The sequence below is a fragment of the Dipteris shenzhenensis genome, chromosome 1 (assembly GCF_047967505.1).
Source record: "Dipteris shenzhenensis isolate YYH24624 ecotype China chromosome 1, Dip_SZ_1.0, whole genome shotgun sequence".
NCBI classification, from domain to species: domain Eukaryota; kingdom Viridiplantae; phylum Streptophyta; class Polypodiopsida; order Gleicheniales; family Dipteridaceae; genus Dipteris; species Dipteris shenzhenensis.
The window spans coordinates 29,295,469-29,321,780 of NC_141596.1; the positions used below are offsets into that span (position 1 = coordinate 29,295,469).

The 26,312-nt window shown below is 44.0% G+C and overlaps 1 protein-coding gene across 1 annotated transcript in view; it reads left to right on the top strand.

Moving 5' to 3' along the window:
- Positions 1–1,078: 1,078 nt before the first annotated feature.
- RFC1 (replication factor C1) overlaps positions 1,079–26,312 on the top strand; it is a 57,292-nt gene continuing 32,058 nt past the window's right edge. Inside the window, exons 1-13 of the mRNA XM_087373965.1 lie at positions 1,079–1,206; positions 1,693–1,764; positions 1,848–2,318; positions 2,404–2,471; positions 2,557–2,632; positions 2,733–2,794; positions 2,944–3,047; positions 3,142–3,359; positions 9,991–10,191; positions 14,668–14,792; positions 14,921–15,131; positions 15,339–15,392; positions 15,595–15,764. Of these exons, the coding sequence (XP_087230091.1) occupies positions 1,099–1,206; positions 1,693–1,764; positions 1,848–2,318; positions 2,404–2,471; positions 2,557–2,632; positions 2,733–2,794; positions 2,944–3,047; positions 3,142–3,359; positions 9,991–10,191; positions 14,668–14,792; positions 14,921–15,131; positions 15,339–15,392; positions 15,595–15,764 (1,940 nt within the window). The 5' untranslated portion in view covers positions 1,079–1,098. The remainder of the gene's footprint in view (positions 1,207–1,692; positions 1,765–1,847; positions 2,319–2,403; positions 2,472–2,556; positions 2,633–2,732; positions 2,795–2,943; positions 3,048–3,141; positions 3,360–9,990; positions 10,192–14,667; positions 14,793–14,920; positions 15,132–15,338; positions 15,393–15,594; positions 15,765–26,312) is intronic.

Sequence of the window (26,312 nt, forward strand, 5' to 3'; positions counted from 1 at the left end):
AATTTGGAAACGAAGATGGAGGGACTCCCACCCCTCGCTACAACACACAATCCCATGACACACTCTACATGCACTGGAGACAATACGGCATTGAGGCAAGTGAGGTGGATAGAAGCAAGTCTAAGGGTGTTTACACACTGAAGTGCCCAAGGCTGGGCACCCTTTTGGACCAATAGGAAGCTTGAGTTTTGGCTTTGGGCGTGCACCTCTTTACACATACACTGCCCATCCCTAAACCAAATAATCTGACGTGGAGTCCACGTCTTGCCCTCTCCAAGCCCTTCCATGGGCAGCCAAGCTTGGCTGCCCAACGATGGGCAGGCTGATGATAGCCAATGGTTGAAATCCTCTAGGTCCCTCAGCTCCAATCAGAGCTTCATGTCCGAGCGGTGTGTGCTTTGGCGGTGTGTAAAGGGGGTGCCCATGGGTGGGCACTCAGTTTTTTAAAAACTTCATGATGGGCAGGTCATGTGTAATGGGGTGTGCCCATTCTAGCCCGCCCATGATTGTTTTTGGGTGCCCACTCTTTGGGCACCCTTTGGCGGTGTGTAAACAGCCTAAGTTTGTGCAACCTAAACACCAACAAAGCACAATATGGTGTGGTCTAAGTGCCCATGTGTGGGTGGGTACAAAAATATAAAATGAACTAAATAGCACCAAGCAAATAAGAATGGCCCACTAGAATATGGTACAAATGCAATCGCCAACGCAAAATTTGGGTGGGCGAGGGTTGGATAGGGGATTGAGACTGCCCATTTGCCCAAGAGCTAGTTGCCTGGCGGCCACATATTGAGACGCTCTTGTTGCCCACGCATGGGCACTTATTGTTGCAAAAGGGGCGGGGAGTGATTTGTAGCAAACTCATTCGACCCACAAGGATGAATGATCATCCTGTGGCAGTATCTCTGGCTGCATTGTCTCAACAGGGCACGACGATGGCCATCCGGCTTGGGCGTTGTGCCGGGCCTAATGGGTGGATGCACCCTGCCTCTTTCTCAAAGCAAAGGGGAGCCCCTTCCCTTGAAAGCTTCCATTGAGAGGTTGCAAGCCATTCTTCATCATGCCTGCAGATGTTAGTGTTGCTCTCAAAGTTTATATATGATTTTGCAACTCTATTTCTCCTCTGTTGCAGACTGGTTACAATTTGCTACTTTGCAAGGCATTGTTCTTCAATCAGGTTTTCTGCAGAACATCATGCCTGCAGATGTAAGTGTTGCTCTCAAAGCTTGTACATGATTTTGCAACTCTCCTTCTTCTCCTCCTCCTCTCTCGATTTTGGGTTTTGGAACTCCTTTCTGGATTTGGGTTTTTGTCCTCTGTTTCCATTGCATGCACATGTCCACTCCAACAACTCTTTTGGGTTTTTGATCGAGGCAGCAGCAGCATTGATCAAGCTCCAAATCTTGCTCTGAAATGCATTGTTTCCGTTTTGGGCTTTCCTTTTCCGATTTGGAATAGGATTTTTGCCGTCTTGTTCAAGCTTCGATCACCTTTTCTCCTGAGTCCGCTTCGTAGATTTTGGCGGGAACTTTAGAGCCCTGCTCTACTCTGCCTTACCAAACTTGTCTAGCTTTGTCGTCCTCTTCATTTATCCTATGGCGAGTCTTTTTTAGCCTTCATCGATCGCTGTTTTCAGGATTTTTCCATCATCTCATGTTTCTGATTGCCTCCCTGTTTGCTCACTTTACGCAGTCGGATATTCGTCGCTGGTTTCTGAAGCAGCCTCACAAGAAAGATTCTGGCGAACCAGAGCCTCCGATCAAGGTATTCAATATGTTGTCTGTCACAGGAGATCATTGCCCTTCTTGCAATGCCTGTATGTGAAGAATATTCATTTTCCGCTACAGGATTCGCGCTCGGACCTGAAGAAAGCAAGCAAATATTTCTCGGGCGCTGCACATGGTGGTAAGGCGAATGATAACAAGCTGAAACAAGAGAAGTCGCCTGCCAACAATCTTGTTAGCGATGATAACAAGCTGAAACCAGAGAAGTCGCCTGCCAAAAGGAAGCAACAAAATGCTGGTATTCAGGTGGAAACGAAGAGCGAACCTTCGCCCAAAAAAACACGTATTGAGAACGAGGGAGCGAACAAAGTGGCATTTCGCGAAGATGATTTTAGCCACGCTGATGAACCTGCAACGGCAACTCCTTCTCCTGGGCGCGGAAGGGGAAGAGGAAGGGGAAGGGGACGGGGCGTGTCTGCATCGCCGTCTGAGGAGAGCAGACCGGTCACTACTGGTCGGGGCCGTGGAGGATCGGGCAGAGGCGGAGCTGCCTTCTTTCAGTCGAGAGGGGAACCACCTCACAAAGGACAAAAGGTTTTACCTAAGCCATTCCCCTGTACTTAATGTTTTCTTGACAAAGTTTATGATGAACTTCATTTTTTGCTGAAATTTTGGACAGGACGTACCTGAAGGTGCCGAAAATTGCTTGGCAGGTTCAACGTTCGTCATCAGTGGAACTCTCGACAGGTCGGGCTAAAATTGTAATTCAGAGATTAGTCGGTTATGATGTTGGTCACTCGCTATTATGCCGAGTGTTTATTTTATTTTACAGTTTGGAACGAGAAGAGGTGGAAGACCTTATAAAGAGACACGGGGGTCGTGTGACAACCAGTGTCAGCAAAAAAACAGTTAGTATCATTGCAAACAACGCTTTCCTCTCAAATGCTCTAGCTCTAGATGTTGTGAAAGGTGGCAGCTTTGCCCCTGCTTATTTTGGGCATTTTTCAGAGTTATTTGCTTGCTGATGAGGACATCGGAGGCCGCAAATCACAGAAAGCCAAAGAGCTAGGGTTTGCACTCTCTTTTTTCCCGATGTTGTAAAAGTGTTGGGTTGTGACTCGTGCAGAGATTGATTGGTGCCCATCATTTATACTTACATGCAAAGTTGAGCAAGGCTTCTAAGGTAAATCGTGTTGCATGTAATGTGTGACGTGGACAGAGTATCATTCCTTACTGAAGATGGACTATTTGATATAATCCGCTCTTCAAAGCACCAGAAGCCCACTCCCAAGCAAGTAGAGACCACAACAGCTGGAAAACGAGGTAACTGTGGCAGTACAAGAAGAATTATGCTAGTCCTGTATACATTTTGCAAATGCAGTTGAGCACTGCTTCTGAATGTACCATTTCTTTTCAGAGGTGGAGGCACACAAGTGTCAACGTCAAAGTGTAAAGGTGATTGATTCAAAGGCAGCCTATGGTAAATCAGCAGGTTCTCTGCCGGACGTGAAGGCGAAATCGCCTGCCTCCTTTTCAACCGAATTGAAACCAAAGGCAGGGATTGTGGAGACAGAAGCATGGCCACAGAAGCATCAACCGAGGACTGCTAATGATATAATGGGGAATCAGTCCATTGTATGAATTTCCCTTCTTGAATATCCTTGAGGCAGAGTGAAAGGGAACATGAGTAATGAACATATAAACGAACATCGACTTAATAGGCGAGCAAATAGAAAATTGACCGAGAGATGCAAACAAGCTAAAGAGACCTCAGATAATAGTGAAAAGAAAGACAAACTGGGTGAGTTTTGTGTCTTGGGTGGTTTTGTTTTTGCCAATGTGACAGTTTTGATTAGCTAACTCTGTCCCTTTCAGTGCCAAGCCACAGTGGTTTAGAACAAGAAGGGTGTTGATCATATAGGTTAGGGGTCAGCAAGAGCTTTTGTTATACAAAGCAGCAATTACAGTATCCACTCTCCTTTTTGGTAAGCTGTGCCATGTTAAGTAATGTCATTCCTTCTGGTCTGAGAGTTGTTACATAACTGAACCACCCCCTGAAGTGGGCTATGTATGAGAGACCAGAGAGATCACAACAGATTTTAATTGAGCTTTTAATTAAGCGAAATTTCAGCTGACCTATGGCACAAGCTTGTTCTTGTCTAGCCATTCACGAGTAGCAGAAATTCCACTGCATGGCAGCAGGCCACCAAAGTTCCCACAATGTTTGCTATCATCAAGTGGCAAGGAAAAACTGTTTGATGTCCTCTTCTTGCCAGTATTTGGATGCTGGTAGCATACATGTCTTGCTCTTGGCCCTGGGATCCTGGAGGTTGTGGTTATATGGAGGGTGCACCTATCAGGTGCTTGCAGTGGGACCCAGGAGTGTGGGAATGGATAGATCATGGGCACCGAGAGAGGAGGATTCCCTTCTTTCGTTTCACGGTTAGTAATGCCAGGAGATTTCAGCTGCGCCGTAGGGGTAATGTAGGCATGGTCCCCAAGGAGGAGGCATTGGATGAAACATTCTTCTATTTCATTTTCTCTTTCATTTTCTGTGTAGATTTTTGGTCTTTAGAACAACAAAAAATCTGAATGTGTATGATTGGACTTATTCTAGTGTTACAAAGGTATATTTTTCTATCACCTTAGCAGACATGCAAATTCTTTGAATTTTTGTCCAAGTGGTGATCAGCTGTTCAACTACATTGATTTATCTTACGCGGGTGCAAAAGCCCCAACAGCTAAATTCTTCTCAATTCTTCTTATTATTATTTTAATTCTTTTCTTTTTGTTTAATATTTTATGATTATTATTATTATTAAAATTTCTCTCTCTGTTAATTTTTTAATTTTTTAAAAATTTATTTTCTTTTTTAGTTAACTTTTTTATTGTCATTTTGTTTTTCATAAAAGTTTTTGTTTACCTCCTCTTTCATTTTCTCTTTTATTTTCCGTGTAGATTTTTGGTCTTTAGAACTTCAAAAAATCTAAATTTGTATGATTGGACTTATTCTAGTCTTACAAAGGTGTATATCCTCTTCTTGCCACTGGTAACCTTAGTTTTATGGAACAAGGTTAGGGGGGTTGGGGAATTGTTCTCTGGAGTCCTGAAACGTATAGAAGCTATAAGAGGACGAAAAAGATTGCTAGAGGCCATTCTGCCAGTGAACTGGCAATCTAGAAGGAAAGTTTGAGGCCTAACACAAAAGCTTTTGCACGGTTTTACGGCCCTGTTACTGGATTATTTTTAAGGTATGCCAAGGATGCTGAGTCATGAGTGTTAAAGAGGGCGAGGCCATAACTTAGTCTATGGGAGAGCCAAGTATAGGTGCAAGTAAATTTAGACATATGGGGAGGGAGTCAGCATAAGTCTATGGGAGAGCCAAGTATAGGTGCAAGTAAATTTAAACATATGGGGAGGGAGTCAGCATAAGTATGGGCATGGTTTCTGAATGACATGCGTGATTCTATCAAGCCAATCATGTGTGCAATTGTATTTCTATACTATCTGACATTGGCTTTGGGGTGTGGGGATGTAAAGGTCCATTTGGGCCCCTTTATGGCTTGTATTGCATAACCAAGCTAGTGATCAGGCAAGACAGGCGCCTTTATGGCTTGTATTGCATAACCAAGCTAGTGATCAGCCAAGATAGGTGATGCACCCCTCCTGGGGTTGGTCCGGTTAGGATGAGATCCTTCTCATAAAAAGGGCAAGTCACTTCATAAGTGTATCATTTCTATTATCATTCATAATACATTGTCAAAAGAATGGTTCCATGTGATCATTTGTCCATATATGTGAGGTGGCAGCAATGAACATGAGGATAATTGACACATTTGAATACAAATCAGCAAGTATCTTATCTACTCTCCTTTTTGGTAAGCTGTGCATGTAACATGGGTCCTTGCTGGGTGATGCCATTCCTTCTGGTCATGAGCCATTACATATCTGATTAACTTCTCCACCTGGAGACTGTTCACCAAAGACTTTAGTGCAAGGATGGATGCTAGCAAGAAACTGCGCTGCTTGCAAGGACCTAGCATGTGTTTGAACCTCCTGTATCTTCATCCCCTGTACATGGTGTAGCAGGGAGAAGTTATGTCACACTCTCTCCTACTAACTGCTGACAGAAATAGAGATAGAAACTGAGAGAAGATGCACTCATAAACACAAGTGGAAGCGGTGAGGTGAGTGCAAGAACTGAGGGGGAAGTGGGGTCCTCCGAAGAGGGGAATAAATCTTTATTTAACTGTAGTAAATAAGGGAAAAGTACTGTATGGAGGGAACTGATCCCTAATATATAAGACTACGAACTTATGGAGAAAGGGTGCTGCGATGAAGGCATCCTGCTGCTGCTGTCAGGCGCTGATGCCTGGACCTGATGGAAGTCCTGTAGATGCCGCTGAAGAGGAGCTGGTCTGCTGCTGGTTTGCCTGGACCAGATCCCGTGTGTCTGTACTGCTGGCTGTGGATGGTGCCTTTTATAGGCCCCCAGGGCCTTGAACTGTCCCGGCCAGGCCAGCCGACTGGCCAACCCCTGAGTTGGGTCTTGGCTGACCAGGCTCCCAGGGATTGAGTGGCAGCCAACCTGGCAGGTGATTGCCACGTGGCTGTCTGCCATGTGGTGGCTGTTGTGATAGCCGGCAGGCTGCACAGCCAGCATGGCCATGGGCATCATCTGCTCATGGCACATGGCTTGTCAGGAGCGATTTCTTTTGCTCCCATCTGTGTGTTGGGTGTATGGGGTTGCTTGTACCAATGTAATTCTTCTGTTGATGGAGAAAAACATGCATCTTTGTCTTCTGCAGAAGTTGAGGGCAGACAGTCTCCTGCATCCCAGGGCAAGCTTCAGAAAACCCATAGCCAGCTTATTTCTGTGCACGTCTCCCCCCCCCCCCCCCACAAAAAAAAAGAATTTAAAAATTCCCCCTCCCCCCTTTTCTTTCTCTTTTGTTTTCCTTAGTGCACTTGTCGAGGTAGACGTGGCCATGCTAGATGTTAAGTTGATGTGTTTACTGCCTGGTTCTTGGTCTTAAAAAATTGAGTCAATGAAAATCTCCTTTTGAGGAGTTGTGTGTCACATTTCTATTTAGGCCTATCTTTGATAGGCAAAATTTAATTGTTCAAAATGCTTCTCCCCCCTCCCTTGGGCGCAGGAGTGGGGCATTTGAACTTTGCACATATTTGTACGAGGTAGTCAGGTAGTCAGCCTTTGAGTCCTTGTTGGTTGAAAATAATACTTTTGTCTCTGACTGCTTGCGGTTTTGTGCATTCCCCTAGCATCCAAAAATGCTGGATCATCTTCACCTTCCTTTCTCTTCCCTGTTGTTGACCGGCACCCGTCGGGCTCCCACCCATACCTTCTAGGGGGAGGGGGCCTATGAGGCTCAGGTTTCCGAGACCCTAGCCTGCACCATTTGGAACTGTAATGGTACCTTATGGTCAGGCCCAGGGAACTTCTCGGAATCTTGCACAAGACGAGACATCGTCTTTTACACGGAGACACACCGGTCAATGATGCTGTTTGCCTTGGCTTCCTCCGCACTTGGACAGTCAACACCATCACCCCCATCCACAAGGCAGGGGATCCCATGGACCCGAGTAACTACAGGACTATCATGATTGGACGTGTGATATCCAATATCTATGCAGCAGTATTGGATGCGTCGGTCAGCTTGTTCGCAGAGATGAGAGGGCTCAGAGCAGAGGGTCAGGCTGGTTTCAGGCGAGACCATGGGACTATGGATCACATACTCACACTCAGGAGTGTCATTGAGGAGGCCAGATCACGGAAGGAGAGGGTATATTGCTGCTTTGTGGATTTCCGCAAAGCCTTTGATACAGTACCTCGAGCTCGTCTCATCACACGTCTACAGAAACTGGGATTTGATTAGGAGATCATGTGGGCAGTCATGGCACTTTATGAGAGTCTCAGGCCGAGTTCAGACAGGCATAGGTTGGACAGAGGAGATCTTGAGTACCATAGGGGTCAAATTGGGTTGTCCCTTATCACTAACCCTATTTGGCCTGTACATCGATGAGTTTGAGACTTTCATAGGGGCTTCCAAAGGGACCGGTTGCTCACTTGCCGGGATCATCATCATGATGCGGATGATGTGGCACTCTTGTTGTCCACACCTGAGGGGCTCCAGCGACACCTGGATGCACTGCAGGCTTTTTGTTTATCCCACGATTTGGAGGTCAACCTTGGCATGACCAAGGACATGATCTTTAACACCTCTCGAGCAAACATGCAACGGAAGCATTTCACTTTCGGTGGGTCACCAGTTGAGATCGTATCCTTATACACTTACTTGGGGGTCATCTTCTCCGGCCCGATCTTCACGATGAGAGCAGCGATGTAGGCCAGACTGAGTAGGGGATACACCTCACTGGCTCGGCTAGAGAGACAGTGCTTCCACTCCCACTTCCAGGATCCTCGGACCAAGGCTCTTCTCTCCGACTCCTTGGTCTGACCAGCCGGTATGTATGGCAGCCCTTGTTGGGGACCTGACATGTCAGAGATAGAGTGGACACGGGTGGAGCGCCTGCAGATCCTCATGCTCTCATGGATGATCCGGGGGAAACCATCTGTACCACATCACATCATTCATGCCGAGTTTGGTGCTTCTCCACTCCAGCTAGATGCAGCCTTTCATACCATCACATATCTACACCGGGTTAGATCATATGGGGACTGCACATTAAGGAGACAGAGGTTGCCATGGTTGGCTCTCGATTCCTCCATGAGGTTGGCAGCAGAGGGAGACGAGCGATGCTGATATGCACGGACTCACAGATGGTTTGTGAGACTAGGGTTTCACATTGATAGGATACCTCCTTTTTAGTACAGTTTAGATGCCCCTCCGGTACTCCCACCCACCATCCTGATCGGGCCACCAACTAGGTCATTCGAGAGGATCTCCTGCAGTTACACACCTTTAGGACCTGGTTGGAGCCGAGGGAGCTTCCAGTGAAGTTGAGTTTCTACAGAGATTACTGTCTTCGTATTTCGGAGGAGGAATTCATCACACCTCCGGGTATATTGAGCTTCATATGCCTCACTCACTACGGATCTCCATTGGATAGTTTCGGGTATCATCACACCGCCTTCGCATAGAGAGCGGTAGAGCAGAGGGGATCCCTAGGGAGCATCGCTTATGCATATTGTGCAACTGTTTGGAGGTTGAGTCGGAGGAGCATTTTATTTTCAGGTGCCCAGTGTACTACGAGATCCGAGGTCGCTACCACTGTCTCTTCAGAGACGGCTCCGGACTGCTTTCTAGATTCCTCGCCTACCCAGATCAGAGATGCCTCGCGGCCTTCATTCACAAGGGGGTCCAACACTGGGAGTACTTACTAAGGCGACGGGGCTTGGCCACACCATCAGACACCTCTCAGAGCAGGATCACATAGTTTTTCCCATCGAGTGACATTGATTGTCCACTCTCTAGCCGCAGACGTGACAGACTCCGACCTGATGACTGTAGCACGACACACAAGACATCGAGGGGACACACAGATTACTCTGGGGGACCTCTCGTCATTGTTTAGACCCGGGATACGTCCCACGGTAGTCATGGTGGCTCGTGTCTTGCATTGAGCCTCCTTTAGGAGACCGAGACGCACGGCATACCTTGACGGACGCCAGCGTCCCATCATCGGGTATGCACCAGCCAGGGCGACATGACATACGGAGGATTCTGCTCCGCTCCAGTCTTTTTTCTTTTCATTGTCACACCCAGATGTATTTGATTATGTATGATCTGACTTAGGATTCAGCACGGGTGATGATGCTCGTTTTAGTAGCTCCACCCCTACTGTGATTTGTATCAGGTTTTCTTTCAATCTCATAGACCCATCAGTCTTCCGAAGATTCTAATAAAATTTCTTTCTTTCTTTCTTTCTCACCTTTAATGTAGTCTCTGTGATAGCAAGCATAATTTTCTATCATTTCGCTAAAGGTCATCTGCAATTCCTTAAGAGGATTACTTCTACTCGTTCCACTTGATGAGTCACCTATCAGGACATTATTGACGTTGCAAACAAGTATAGCACCACCCCTTGCCATGGGTGTGAGAGTTTGGCCAGACTTCTATTCGGGCCTTTTTCCTTAAATCTACATGCTTTTTGACTTTGACTCTGGCTATGTATTTTTAGATTCAGAATCATTTGACTTTGATTTCAAGCTAATAAGGTTCAGGCGTTTGAGTGGATATTCTCTGTATTCTCTATATCTTGTTGGGCATGCTTCTTGTCATTGCAGGTTAAGCAGCTACACGACTGGTTGCAGCACTGGGATGAGCAGAATCTGCAGGGAGGGCAGCAGAAAGGGAAAAAACGTGCTGGAGGAAGTGGTAGTGGCACTGCAGGGAAAAAGGCAGTGTTGCTCAGTGGGCCACCAGGGATTGGGAAAACCACCTCAGCAAGGCTTATAAGCAAAGAACTTGGCTTTGAAGCCTTTGAGGTGCGTTGAGTGGTTGTGGACTTCTTGAAGTGCTATTTAAGATGATGCAAATTTTTAAATCTAACAGCATCTAGACATCATGCAATATGGCCAAGGTCATTGGCAGGTTACTTTTTCAGTTTTCCTATATGGATTCTTGTCAACTATTTAAGTGTAGTCCATGCGAATTCTTAAAGCCTTCATTGCTACCAAAACAAGCTCGGAAGTTTTTGTTGAGTGCATCGTTATATGCTGTTTGCTGCACAAACCAGAAAGGATAAAGGTCATGCGCTTTTGCTGTGGTGGAACAATAAACTAGACACGAAGAGCTTTCGTAAGGTATTTGGTAGTTGATTTGCTAAGAATGGTCGATTGACCTTGCTCCTTTCTTGTCAATGAGTATTGCCTTTAATGAGACTTCCATTATTTAGAAGCTGAAGGATGATTTTTTTCATGTGGTGAATTTTGTGAAACTGACGAAAAAGATTCAAGGGAAATCAATTATCCCAGTTACAGTCAATTTCTGTAGCTCGTATTTCAAGTGAATGTTTAACACCTCTCATCCTTATGATGGAGCTCTGAAACAGATGAAGCTCAACAGTCAAGACCCCCATCCCTACCAAGGGGACACTTGAAGAATGACTTTGGCTTTGTCATCGGTGGCCTACCTCATGGTAGATGCATGTGATAGTAATCCTTGAGGAATATCTGGTTGTCATAATCTTAATTGTGGGGCAATCATCTCAACACACAACCTTAAAAGGATATGCATTTTTGAGGGATATCTAGTTCTCATAATAACTGGGATTTTGCGACATTAGGGCAGTTGAGTAATGGAACAGTAACGAGTCCAGCCTAGTGGACACCTGTTACAGGCTTATAGGTAAGCGAATACATTTGATCTCAATCTTTTTCATCCTAGGGAGAAAGATCTGGTTGATTTTTGACTTTGACTCTGGCATTCCATGGCAGCTTACATTGGCCAATTCCGAGTATCCTCTCAGTGATTACATACAGGCAGAGGGCATTCCATGGCAGCTTATGCTTGGATACTGATGAGATGCATGTTTGGGTGTGTAGATGTGAGTGCTAAAACTTGCACCCTGACACAAAGCCCGCTCACTCGTTGAAGTAGTAACTCGTAGCTAACGAACCTGAACGATAACCAAGTATGAGGGTAGGTTAGTAGTGACTTGACAGATTTTATGTGCAACAGCTTATCCAAGTGAAAAATAGCTGAATTTGGACTACTTTTTGATTAGCTTTCTCCTTTACTGCTCACCTGTGTCATGGCTATGTTTGCCCTTCACCTTCGGGATGCTCACAGAAACTTATTATGAAGACCTTCACATCTTAAGTGCGTGGTTCCTGGATATGTGTGTGAGAGCATATGTTTAAACTCTATTCTACACCCACCATTGGCTGCTGATGATGTTAGTCCCTGCTAACACCTCTCATCCTTATGATGGAGCTCTGAAACAGATGAAGCTCAACAGTCAAGACCCCCATCCCTACCAAGGGGACACTTGAAGAATGACTTTGGCTTTGTCATCGGTGGCCTACCTCATGGTAGATGCATGTGATAGTAATCCTTGAGGAATATCTGGTTGTCATAATCTTATTTGTGGGGCAATCATCCCAACACACAACCTTAAAAGGATATGCATTTTTGAGGGATATCTAGTTCTCATAATAACTGGGATTTTGCGACATTAGGGCAGTTGAGTAATGGAACAGTAACGAGTCCAGCCTAGTGGACACCTGTTACAGGCTTATAGGTAAGCGAATACATTTGATCTCAATCTTTTTCATCCTAGGGAGAAAGATCTGGTTGATTTCCCCACGAGGTGGAACTATTGAGAAGCTATACATTAAGGGTCAATCAGACTTTCATATTTTTTCACCATTTGCTTTAGTTGATATTGTATGCCAAATATCATTTTGAACCTTTGGAAGATCTTGAGATCAACATTTCCAATAAGAATTCTAGCTAATTCTTTTAATTTAATCAATCATCAGCGATCGATTGGTTAAGTTTTGAGTGCCATGCTGAAGTTTATACAGGGCAAGCATGCTGCAGCGGTTAATATGCCGGTGTGGATCTGAGACAGCATTTGGGCACCTACATGAACGTTTATCTCCAGCAGCCTTGAGGAGGTCAACTTGAAGATTGGGGCTAGTACAGGTGCTCTTGTCTTTTCAGACATTAATAAAGAGGGGATAATCCAAAAGAGAAAAGAAATCAAAATTTATTCTTATTATACGAGAAGATCAACAAATGCTGTGTGAGAATGGAGTCAATTTCTACTAAATGAACAAGCAGAAGAGCATGTCCGATCATAGTGCAGAAAGTAGTCAAAGCCCATTTTTAATTTCTCCCATATGTGCTGAGGATCTCAATTGGGCAGTTCCAAATATCCTCACACTGACTGCTTATTGGAAAAGGGAGGGCAGAGGGCATTCCATGGCAGCTTACATTGGCCAATTCCGAGTATCCTCTCAGTGATTACATACAGGCAGAGGGCATTCCATGGCAGCTTATGCTTGGATACTGATGAGATGCATGTTTGGGTGTGTAGATGTGAGTGCTAAAACTTGCACCCTGACACAAAGCCCGCTCACTCGTTGAAGTAGTAACTCGTAGCTAACGAACCTGAACGATAACCAAGTATGAGGGTAGGTTAGTAGTGACTTGACAGATTTTATGTGCAACAGCTTATCCAAGTGAAAAATAGCTGAATGTGGACTACTTTTTGATTAGCTTTCTCCTTTACTGCTCACCTGTGTCATGGCTATGTTTGCCCTTCACCTTCGGGATGCTCACAGAAACTTATTATGAAGACCTTCACATCTTAAGTGCATGGTTCCTGGATATGTGTGTGAGAGCATATGTTTAAACTCTATTCTACGCCCACCATTGGCTGCTGATGATGTTAGTCCCTGCTAAGAGTATGGATTTTAACCTCGTATGTGACTGCTATGAGGTTGACATTGCAACGTTCAGGTTTTAGAGAATGTTTATGGCCACGTTCACCCAGATATATGTGCCGGTGATGTGCGTGAATTGCGTCTTTGTTCTACATAATGCTTGTAACACGAATTACTTGAAAGTGGCTTGTCAAATATGCATTGACCACTGAAATAGGGAGACTTACATGAACTTGCAAGGTTATTAGAGGGAGTGAATAATCCAAATTTCATCATGACTTCCTCAATGGATCTATGATGAAGTAGCACATGACATTTCATAATCTGTGATTCTATAATGTAAAGCCAGATTTCTTACAAACATAGTTTAGGAATACTTATTGGAACACATGCCAACATTTTCATGTAGTGGTTTTTGAGCACGAAATTAGTCCTTTTTAAAGAATCTTTAGTTAATGATACTTAGTCTGCAGAGCTTGCATGCAAAACTAGTGATTGGACAACTAGGTAATCCTAAAATGTTTGACATGCAGGAACTGCACGTTACTACACGCGTAGTAGTATACAATAAAGGTATTCCATATGCAGATGAGTTTTGCATGAGTCATGCTAATGCATGTCGGGGTTTGCATGTAGCATAGATATACCTTAATGGATCTAAAGAATATGGCTAAATGCATAATGTAACCTCTGTTAGACAAAATGGATTGTGCATGGCACAAATTTGCTATTTGACAGGTGGACTGATATAGTTTGCGTCCATGGTGTACGTCAATACCCTTACACCATGTCTGAGTTGATCTTGGGATTTGGATGGTTCTTATTGTTAATTAAAACAAGTATGTTCACTAGGCTTGTTTATGACGAGGAGCAATGAGGTTAAGGGACTTGTTGGGTCAGAGGTAGGATGTGGTAATTGTGTGGAGATGGGGGGCAAACAATCAATAGTCCCCAAGTTTTAAGTAGACCTGTTTTACACGCTGTTCATCGATTTACATGCAGTTCAGATGGCTCTTGGCAGCCTTGAGAAACAGACCATTGGGATGTGGAGCCACACCTGTGACCCAACAAATTGTGTACCTCTTGCATGCACTTTTGTCTTGTTAAGCTGCATGTAAAAAATAAGCAGCCAGATGTAGATGCTAGGGTCTCCTACACATCATGCTGGCTGAATCAAATTATCTGTACAATTTCAGTTTTTCCATGTGTCAAATGAAATTTCTAATGAGATTTGGATCTATGTTAAAACTGTAAAATCCCAAATAACAAGCATTGATTGTAGCTTGTGGACATCCACTCAACATTTTTGTTCTCTCTCTCTCTCTCTCTCTCTCTCTCTCTCTCTCTCTCTCTCGTCTCTTTCTCTCTACATCTTTTGAGGTTCTTGAAGATTATACTTGTTTTCTGAAGAAATTAATTCAAGGTACCTATTGTGATTGCTCTTCTATGTGCATTTGTTTTGTTTCCATCAATCTCTTACTTTTTGGGTGCTTTGAAGCATATCGGCAATGTGGACTTTTTAAAGTTTGTTCAATGTGTCAAGGTTATAACTCTCCAATCGTGTTGCAGGTGAATGCCAGCGACAACAGGGGTAAGGCAGATGTGAAGGTTGGAAAGGGTATAGGTGGAAGTACAGCTAATGCAATTAAGGAGATGGTTAGCAATGAATCTATTGCTATTGGTGACAGGAACAAGTAATTTGCTTCATATAATTATTAATGGTTTTCTTTGGTATATTTCCTTGTTGCTCAGAACATCACGTGCTTTAAGGAGAGGTGGTTTCCAAGTGTCTTGCATATTTATAAATTGGTGCCTGTTTCAGGAGCGCAAAGCACAAAAAGGCGGTTTTGATCATGGATGAGGTTGATGGGATGTCTGGGGGAGACAGAGGCGGAGTTGCAGACCTCATAGCTAGCATCAAAATTAGCAAAATACCCATCATTTGTATTTGTAATGATCGGTACAGTCAGAAATTGAAGAGCCTTGTGAACTATTGTCTACCCCTGAACTTCAGAAAACCTACCAAGCAACAGGCATGGGTTTATATTCACCAAGCCATGTGCATCTTTGGATATACTAAATACATGTTGGTCTTCTGTTGACATAGAAAATAATCGTGGAAATGCATTAAGATGAATAAGTTAACATCATCATCAAGCTTTCATATACTTGTTTTGGCAAACAGAAGATAGCTCTTTAAATTTTTGCCTGATCATTGTGTCTTGTGATTTAAAACTTAGATGGCAAAACGGCTTCATCAAGTGGCTCAAGCTGAGGGCATGCAAGTTGATGAGGTTATTCATTCATTGAGATGCTTTTGGATTTCTTGATTTTTTCATAGCATCCTTTTATAATTAGCAGTATTTTGTGGAGCTGGATGGAAGAAGGCAAGCTGTGAAAGTATTGCATTCTTCCACCTTTCTGTTCATTTTGGGAGAGAGGGAAGGGTGGGAAACAATTAAATTTCTTAACTTTTTTCCCATCAATTATTTGTAGATCGCTCTTGAAGAGCTTGCAGAACGAGTAAATGGGGACATGAGAATGGCTCTAAATGAGTTGCAATACATGAATTTGCGGACTCGAATCGTCAAATTTGCTGATGTAAAGGCTCGGCTTCTTTCAAGTGGCAAGGACGAAGACATAAGCCCTTTCAATGCCGTTGACAAGTACGCGAGAGCCCTCTGGTTGACTGGCTTGTTGTTCTAGCTCACTGACTTTGTCTGTAATTATTTGTGGTTGGCTCTGTTTCAAATTGTGTGTGCTTCTTGAAAATGGAGATCAAGAATTTCTCTCAACATGTGTGCACATGTTGGGGCTGGGTGCCTGTATAGACAGCCAGAGCGTTGTGATGATAGGCAAGTTGAAGCAAGCAAGATGACAGCATGGCTAGGTTAAAGGATTGCAACTTCATACCAGCACCAAATGAGGGTAACTGGCATCAGGGATTGTAAATTCCCTCTGTTAACTTGAACACCCTGTTGAAACTAAAATTGTAATCCATTACAGGCAATGCCTAATTAAAGCAAAGGGACCGACTTCTCCTACAATGAAGGACGTTCACACACAATAATCACACATGTTACAAGATAGAAGGTTTAAGATGGGGAGAACACAATCCCCCCCCCCCCAAAAAAAAAAAAATCTGGACCTGAACTGGAAATGGAAGTAAGACGAAAAATAATAAGAGTCCTTATTTGTAACACCTGTATGTATGAAATCAACAGAAGCTATGGACAATAGGCTAACAAAACTGTCTTCTACAGATCTCGTATTCTGAGATTTGCAACTTGGAGACCAAAATCAAAATAGATGATAATATCTGCATTTCCTGATCTTTAAATATATGCTCTGGTGTGTGTGCATATGTATGTTTGAGAGCATGTGTTTATATTTTACCGTTGGTGTGTGCTGCTGATGTCTGTGGGGATGTCTTTATATGTAGTGCCTGTTATATGTATACGAGAGCATCAACAAAAATCTGAATTTGTTTGATTAAATATATTCTAGTCTTACAAAGGTATATATGTATGTTTATATTTTACCATTGTGGGCGTGTGGATTTGTATGTGTGAAAGCATATGTTTATACTATGTGTGGGTGTGTGGATTTGTATGTGTGAGAGAATATGTTTATTCTATGGTCTACACCTACAGTTGGGCGCTGATGACATCAGTGGGGATGTCATAGTAGCTAGTACTTGCTATGCGTGATGGAGTTTATGGTTTCCAACCTTATGATTGACTATCATGAGATTGAAACTGCACTATGTTTTGTTTTTAGAGGATGAATTTGGGCATGTGCCTGGACTCATCTAGGTATATGCTCCTACTGTATTAGCGGACATGCAAATTTCACCTTTTGAAGTTTTCGTCCATGTTGCAGCCTATTGGTTTTGCGATATTCTTTTTATCTTAAGTGGTGCGTTGCCCTATTAGCTAGATTCAGATGCTTGTATGGGAGAGACTAAAATGAAATTGTTTAGTCTTCACAAGCAGTTGTAGTTTGAATGAAGAGATTTTGGATTCTCCTTTAGTGCTAGCCTTCGTCATGGCTGAGTCTTCTTTTCACCTACGGAGTGCCGACAGAAACTCAGTACGAAGACTTTGTATAAATGGGTGCTCAAGTATGTGTGGGTGTGGTTTTGTATGTGTGAGGGCATATGTTTACACTATGGTCTGCACCCACTGTTGGGCGCTGATGATGTCAATGGGGATGTCATAGTAGCTAGTCCCTGCTATGCGTGATGGAGATTATGGTTTTCAACCTTATGATTGACTATCATGGGATCGAAACTGCACTATGTTGTGTTTTTAGAGGATGAGTTTGGGCATGTGCCTGGACTCATCTAGGTATATATTACATTTTATCGTTGTGTGCGCTGTTGATGTCTGCGGGGATGTCATTGTATGTTGATCTCCCAAATTTCGGACGTGTAAACAAAAAAGAAGCAACCATATAAACAACAAAAATGGGTGCAGGTTAGCTCACCACCCAACCATGACGTACGCACGGATAAAACTCGAGAATTGGGACGTTGCCTTCGAGCCACGAGTTGAGCTGTTGGCATGTCCCCCAACTAGATCCCAACCAGCCTGGCGTCTTGTAGCGGGAGATAGACTATCCTCGTGCTCTCTTCTACTTGCAACTGCAAGATGGTGCACTCTATACACAAAGTGATGCTGTGAGAGAATCAGAGGGAGAGAATGTAGTGGACCTCCGAAGAGGAAAATAGATAACTGAATAATGAATGCCCAAAGGGCTGAATACAACTGTATGAATGGGCTGAAACCCTCACTATAAAATTGGAAAGACTAGACTACCCAAAGGAGGTGAATCCTCACTAGATCCCTAAAGAGGTTGAGGCTAACCTGTTGGTGTGCTGCGAGGAGACTTTGCTATTGCTATTCCGAGGGTTGAAGAATAAGGGCCAAAGGCTGGTCTTTTATAGGCTGTTAGGTCAGCTTGGCTGACGTGGTCAACGCCGACCGTTGACCTTGGTCGGCTGGTCAACGTCGATCAGTGACTATGTCACGTTGACTTTCGACCAAAAAATCAACCGTGTTTTTTGACCTGCGAAGACGTGGTGTTGACTGTCTGTTGATTGTTGATTGCACAAGGTTGCCTGCATGGCTGTATGGATGCCTGCGTGACAGTTAACCTGTTTGCCTGTGTTGGCACCAGCTAGCATGGCCACGGGCTTGTGGATGCCCGTGACACGTCTAATACTACTAGGTGATGTCGAAGGGCCTTGGATCATCTGGTGGGTCTTGCGCTACGCTAGGAAGTAGGTGTGGGTCTGCAACACGATCTAGGATCCAGACTAGCAAGGAAGAGCTAAGCTTGCTTTGACTTGCGCACTGAAAATTAAACCCATGGGTTCCTTATACAGGCTCGAGCCCAGTGCAGCTAAAAATAGGAGAAACCCTAATTCAAACTCTAATCCATTAGTGCCCTTGCCACTCAACCCGAGAATTGCCTGCCTAGCCCCAAGCCTTCCCACGCTTCTTGAGCTAGTCCTGTGTCCCTAAAGCACATGTTAGATATGGTCCATGCACTTGACATACTCCCCCTCCTCTAAAACTCTCTTGAAACTCTCTTTGGAGATTGGTCTATGTCTCCTATGTAGAATCCTCCTCGACACGATCCTTCCACTTAATCTTGTATTCAATGATCATCCTATTTCTAACTTGACGTTCATGAAATCCAATAATACTTTCAGGTTCATGCAGTACGATCAATCTCTATAAGCTCTTGAGGAGTTACCATGTGTTTGAATTACTTGTTGAATATTCTAGGCTTTGGTTGGTTTGTTGTTTTTATCGCCCTCTTGTTGGCCTTGAGGCTGGTTTCAAGGGCACGCCAAGGTGATTTACTTGAGCGTATGTAGCCCATCTTTAGGTAAACTTGTTGTGTAGCTAACTCGTCCTCCGCTAACTGACTCATCCTAATAAGATGGAATACCGATAGCTTGAGCGCCAGGAACTAAGTCAATGCGATGGTCCGCTGCCTTTTCTAGAGGTAAATCTTTCGGTAGTTGGGCTGGAAATACATCGGAGGATTCGTTCAACAACTTCTTTAATTCTTGGTGTTCATACATGCTTGAATCATTCTTGTCAATTATTGAAACAACAAATGGGGAAAGCGGAATCAAAGCACATTGACACACATCATAAGTAGAAGTTTCCAATATATTTCGAAGCTGCATTGCAGATACAGTAGGTCCCTGGGAGGGATGAACATCATCACAGTGGATAGATATGTTGGGCCTCTATACAAAAAAGAAAGCAAAAATGAAAAGAAAAAGAAAAAGAAAGAGAATGAGACTCCCAATCAATTTGGACATTGTGGGTTTTAAACTACTTGATGCCCAATAACAAGTCTACATGATCCGAGTGCATAATGTAGCACCTCAAAAGATTATCATAGGCTTGAATCTTGATTGGAAGGTCATCAATCTTGCAATCCCAAAACTGCTTCCTAGCTGGAAGTTCCTAGCTGGAAGCTGCACCTTGTAGGTGTGATCGCTAGGTGTCATGGTCAGCCCCAACTTTTGGACAAGTTTCTGATTCACAAAATCGTGAGAGCTGCCCGGATCAAAGAGAATGTGGACTTATTGATTCCTTAACTCTCCATAAGCTAGGAAAAGGTCATGAGGACCAAACAATTTATTATTAAAAGTGCAATTACAAAATAGAGTGCAGGTCATAACATTAACAAAAATAATGTCAAAGAAGCCTGATAAGTAGTCTTAGGCTTCCCTCTTGGTGCCGGTTTCGGTTTAGGACTTGTCCTTGCGGGGAACCTTGGACAATCAAACTTGGTTTGACCTCGTTCTACGCAAATAAAACAATGTCCCTCTTTCTTGAGATGCAAAGTGCACAAAAATGGATCTTTACTATCCTTTGTCGAAGTGAGTTTCTTCTTGGAAGAGCTATCCTGAGACTTGCCCTCCCTGGTGCAAGAAGCTGGCTCGAAGAACTTACGTTTGTTCTTCCCAGCTGTATTTTAAGTGGATGGCCTCTTTGCTGAGATGATCGTGTCATCAGATGCGCACATAATTAATGGCCTCTTGCAAAGTGGTAGTCTTGTTGTTTTTTGTCTGAAGTTGATATGAGTCAGGTTATCCATTAAAAAAAAACTCAACAAAGTGATGGGATCCATTTTTGTTGCTCGTGTCTGCAAGTTGTGAAATAGGTAAGTCTTAAAGGTGAGATTTTGCTTCGTCATATCTATTGCTTTGAGCTTGCTGGCGTTATCATATTCTTCTTCCTTCTTCAAGAAGTCTTTCCGGAAAGTCTCTTCAAAAGCTGCCCAAGTGGTGGGTTTGGGCTTTTTAACTCCTTCCACCAAAGGAGTGCTTTGTCTGACATGTATCCAACTGCAAGCTGAATGCGGTTGTCATAGGCAAAGTGGACTTGCTACTTGTGTAACCAAGTGTCCACAACCTCCTTCGTACGTGACTTTTGCTCCCCAGAATAGGGATCTGGAGTAATATTAGGACTTAGTACCGAAGCTAAGCTTCCATGTAAGTTGAGAGCCTGAATGGAAATGATCATGAGAGTAACCGAACTTTGTAGTGCCTTGATGTGTTCGACCAATTGATAATGATTCAAAGAGACCGAATCAAATCTGGCATCTAGATTGGTCAAAGCTTGTGAGCCCTTGGGCATGGTGAAAGGTGAGTGGCCTGCTCTCTATTTAAGTTGCTGCTCTTTACTTTTTGTCAAGGCTAGTATGAAGCGTAAACACGTGGAGGAGAGTGAGACTAACCACAAGAGTGGTGGGTGTGAATCCAGAAGCAAGGGCACACCACAACCCTCAAGAGTATATTAGGATAGGCATTAGGGTGGAACCGGTTCAGAGTGAACCGTGTTCACACTGTAACCTATAATAAAGAGTGTATATGAGGTGGCACAGGGCCTTAACCCCAACAACCTCCCACCTGAAGGCAATGTGCCTCAAAACAAAAAAAAAGAAATTACAGCAAGTACATATAGAATGTACAAGGCTAGAACGTGATATAGGGCCTAACCAACACCCATCAGTGTCCTGCAATGTGCAAACCGCTCTGCTGGCAAGGTCTTAGTGAAAAGATCCGCAGGGTTATCATCAGTATGGATTTTGACAAGTTTTAACAACTTGTCATGCAATACCTCACGAATAAAGTGGTACTTAACATCAATGTGCTTGGTTTTCTAATGAAAGACCGGATTCTTTGCCAACATAATAGCACTCTGGCTATCACAATGCAAAGAAGGAATATCCCTTGAAAAACCCAAGTCTCCCACCAGACGTGAAAGCCATATGGCCTCCTTGCAAGCCTTAGTGGCTGCAATATACTCTGCCTCCGTGGTAGACAATGCTGTGCATCTCTGTAACCTGGATATCCATGAAATAGCACCACCTGTGAAAGTAAACACGTAGCCCGTGGTGGACTTACGGTTGTCTGCATGCCCTGCATAATCTGAATCTATGTATCCATGCACTTCTGCATCTTGCTTGCCAAAACATATGCACACATCTTGAGACCCCTTAAGGTATCTCAATATACCCTTAATTGCCTCCTAATGCCTCTTACCGGGGTTAGCCATATATCTACTGACCACTCCCACTGCAAAAGCAATATCTGGTCTAGTAGCAACCATGGCATACATCAGACTGCCACATGCAGAAGCATAAGGAACCTTGGCCATCTGAGCCCTTTCATCATTTGACTGAGGGCTGTCCTTTTGGCTGAGTTTCAAATATGGTGGCAAGGGTGTGCTCAAAGCCTTCCCCTTATCCATATTGAACCTCTCCAGGACTTTGCCAATGTACTCTTTTTGAGAAAGATAGAGTAAACCCTTTGACCTGTTCCTCACAATCCGCATACCAAGAATGTGATTTGCATCACCAAGATCCTTCATGTCGAAGGTTTTGTGCAGTTTTGCCTTCATAGCATTGATATCAATAGATGACTTCCCAGCAATAAGCATATCATCCACATAAAGAATGAGTATAAGAAGACTACCATCTCTTGCCTTCTTAGTGTAGAGACAATGATCATGATCAGACCGTCTGAATCCTTGTGCTTTCATGAAAGCATCAAACTTGTGATACCACTCTCTGGGTGCCTGCTTGAGCCCATAGAGACTCTTCTGCAATTTGCATACAAGCCCTTCTTTTCCCTTGACTTGATATCCCTCTGGTTGCTGCATATAAATATTCACGTGAAGGTCTCCATGAAGGAAGGCCGTCTTCACGTCCATTTGGACAAGATCCATGTCCTGACAAGCAACCAAAGCTAAAACAGTCCTCAATGTAGTCATCTTGACTACAGGAGAAAAGATTTCATCAAAATCAACTCCCTTTTCCTGCTTGAACCCCTTAGCAACTAATCTTTGTTTCTACTTGGGCTTAGCATCCCCTGGAGTGATCTTCAACCTATAAACCCACTTGCATGGTAGGACTTTCTGGCCTGCAGGCAGTTGCACTAGATTCCATGTCTGATTCTTCTCAAGAGATTGCATTTCTGAAACCATGGCTTTCTGCCAATTCTTTGCGTCTTCCCTCTTCATGGCTTCTTTAAAGCACGAGGGCTCACCACAATCTGTCACCATGATGTAATCATCAAGTGCATTCACCCCTGGAACAAACCTGTCAGGCATCCGGGACACCCTGGTGCTCCGCCTAACCCAACCATCTTGATTAGGTGGCTGATTTACTTGCTGTTCCTGCATATTTTGGGGCTGTACAGCCTGCTCTGGAAGCACATCTTGCTGAATCTCAGGCTGCATTTGTGGTTCTTCCTGTGGAGGATAATATGGAGCATTAAAAGCCGGAGGTGGCTGCTGATTTTGACCATTTTGGACAGCATTTTGATTGGCATTTTGTGGTTGTGCTGAAGGTCCTTCCTCCTCAAAAATGACTCTTCTCACTCCAATGGTATTGATAGGCTGTTTTTGCATCCTATCTTCTCAAAAAGTCACATCATTGCTCCTCACAATCTTGTGAGATTCAGGGTCCCACAACCTGTAACCCATCTCTCCATTGTCACCATACCCAAGAAAGATACACTTGCGTGACTTTGGGTCTAATTTGCTGTGTATTTCCCTTCTGATATGCATAAAGGCCTGGCAGCCAAACACCCTGAGATGTTTGTAAGAGGGTGGCTTTCTGGACCACACCTCCTCAGGTACCTTCAAATCCAAGGCCCGGTTGGGTGACCTATTGATGAGATGTACTGCTGTCTTAACAGCTTCTGCCCAAAAACCATGGGTCAATGCTGCTTGTGAGAGCATGCTAAGAGTCCTCTCTTGAATGGTCCTATTTGCCCTTTCAGCCACGCCATTTTGTGGAGGATTGTAGGGAGCGGGCAACTCCCTCTTTATCCCCTTCTCATCACAAAATGTAGTAAATTCCCTTGAGAAGTATTCCCCTCCATTATCAGACCTGAGGCATTTGAGCTTCTTTCCTGTCTGATTCTCAACAAGTGCCAACCAAGTCTTGAAGACTTTGAACACATCACTCTTATGCTTAATGGGATAGACTAATATCTTCCTTGATGCATCATCAATAAAGGTGACAAAATACTTGGCACCGCCCAAAGAAAGATTGGGCATTTCACATACATCTATATGTACCAAAGTTAGGACTTCTTGCTTAACATTTCCAGCCTTTTTATGGGCTGATTGCTTATGTTTGCCATAAATACAATGATCACATGCTGAAAAATCAGAAAAATTAAGTCTTGGCAAGTAACCCAAAGAAGACAATACTTTCATTCCTTTCTGGCTTATATGGCCCAACCGGCTATGCCACAATGAAGTGTGTGGCTGCTCGGTCACATGGATTACATTAGCATCAACACCCTCAACATACAGTGGATACAAGGTGCCTGATTTGCAGCCCTTGGCCACAACCATATTTCCCTTAAGCACCTTCCACATAGAATGACCAAATTGGGTGAGATACCCTGCATCATCAAGCTGCCCAGTGGATATCAAGCTCTTCCTGAGCTGTGGCACATGTCTCACATTGTGCAGAACAAATTCAGAACCATTTGGGAATTTTAGATGCACATCCCCAATACCAACAATGTCACAGGCATAATCATTCTCAAGTTTCACGCATCCTTTCTTCCCTGCATCATACGAAGCAAACCACTGCTCATGAGGAGTAACATGATAGGATGCACCTGAGTCTAATAGCCAATCCTGTGCATATGAGCCATCATTGGCCACAAGAAAAGAACTATCACCAGAGGAGGCAACAAGTATGACATCGTCATTATCTCTATCACTGCTAATCACTGCATTGAGCTCCTCAAGTTTAGCCTTGCCCTTGGTGTCTTTGGCATCTCTTTTCGCATCTTTGTCCTCTTCTTTTCTTTCCTTATCCTTGCCTTTGTTTTTCAGCTGAAAACAGTCCCTTTTAATATGCCCCTTCTTATGGCAGTAGTGGCATTCAAGGTCCTTCCGAGGACGGGACTGACTGCGAGATTTCCCTTTATTTTGGTTTTCCCCTCTATTTTGCTGCCTACCTCTGCCCACAGCCAATGCACTTGCATTCTTATTTTCACTGCTATTCTTACGCCTCACCTCTTCCTGCAGAAGAGCGCTTTCCACATCTTGGCATGACAATCCTGTGAAAGCAGGGGCTGAATTGCTTATGGCTGTAGCAAAAGTATCCCAACTGTCAGGGAGGGTACTCAAGAGAAAAATGGCCTTCACCTCATCATCAAAATTCATTTTCTGATTTGTGAGTTGGCTGAATATAGAGTGAAACTCATTGAGGTGAAGTGAGAGGACTGTCCCCTCTTTCATGCTTAGTTTCATAAGCCTTTTCAACCAAAACACTTTACTAGCTGCACTCTGACTCTCGAAAAGGGACTCAAGTTTTTTCCATATGCTGGAAGCGGTGGCTTCATTCTCTACATTGAAGTAGATCTTCTTTGAGATGGTCAAAAGAATGGTACTTTTGGCCTTCTCATTCATGGTTTCCCACTGAAGGTCACTAACTTCATCGGGCTTGATCCCTTTATACTTGATAGGCATATTTTGATCTTTCTGGGCCAACACATTATATATTTGGTTCTTCCAATAAGAGAAATTTGCATTCCCCTCCAACTTCTCGATGTTCCAATAGTTGCCTTCGTTGCTTGAAGACATAATGATAAGCTGAAGTAGAAGCAAATAAATACACCTAAGGCACAGAGAGCCTCAAAGTCATGTGCTGTGACTTAATGCAATGTTGTCCACTCTCCAAAACTAATTGCAAAATCTCATCTTTTGTCACTGCATTTGACACATAGACATGCAAATCCCCTTCCAAAACTGTTTACAATGGCCAATAACATTAATTTGAGCAAAAGCCCTTTGTTTTGGCATCTATTGAAGAGAAATTTCGTCAAATAGGCACCCACAAGTGCGTACAAGCACTGTAGCGTCAAAAGCCCCAAATTTTTTGCATGCAATTTCTCCAAATTCGGAGAATGCACCACGATGTGCACCCAATCCTCAAGTTTCTGCCCAGAATATCCAGCGGTGCTCCCAATTCCAGCTGACCAATGCCGGGCCAAAAGAAAGCGTGGGGTTTATCGAACCTCCGTCGAATGGGCCAGCCATGAGATGGTTTGCTCCATAGTTGAAGCGAGAGGAGCAAAGCTGTAGACGTTCTCTTTAGACCGGGGATCCACTACTGTAGCGTAGAAAGTGAAGACCAGACCGGCTTCAGCGCTCTTTCTCTGTGTGTTGCTCTGCTGCGCAGCAGCACTTGCGGCAGCCGATCACTTGCCTATTCCCCTGAAGACCTCGAGTCAGATAGCAGGCTCTCTGCGCTATTTGACGCCTGGAACGGAAAGCATGGCAAGCACTACGTGGCTGATAGGGCTCCGAAGAAGGAAAGACGCTTCGAAATCTTCAAAGCGCTGGGCCTCACCCGCTTTGCGGACCTCACGAACGAGGAGTTCAAATCATCGAGCTTCTTCGGTCTAAGCCGTTGCAGGGCATCACAGGAAGCGGCAGTGTGGTAACTTGCAAGGAGCAAGAGGGTAGGAGCAACTGAGGCAAAGCGTGCGCAAAGCTTGCTTCATGGGGCTATAGGCGAAGACGAAAGACTCTCTCTGACTTTCTCCAGAATCCGCTTGCTTCATGAGAGTGCGCAAAGCTTGCTTCAAGCTATAGGACGAGAGACTCTCTGACTTTTTCCACAGTCTAAGCTTGCAAATGCTCTTC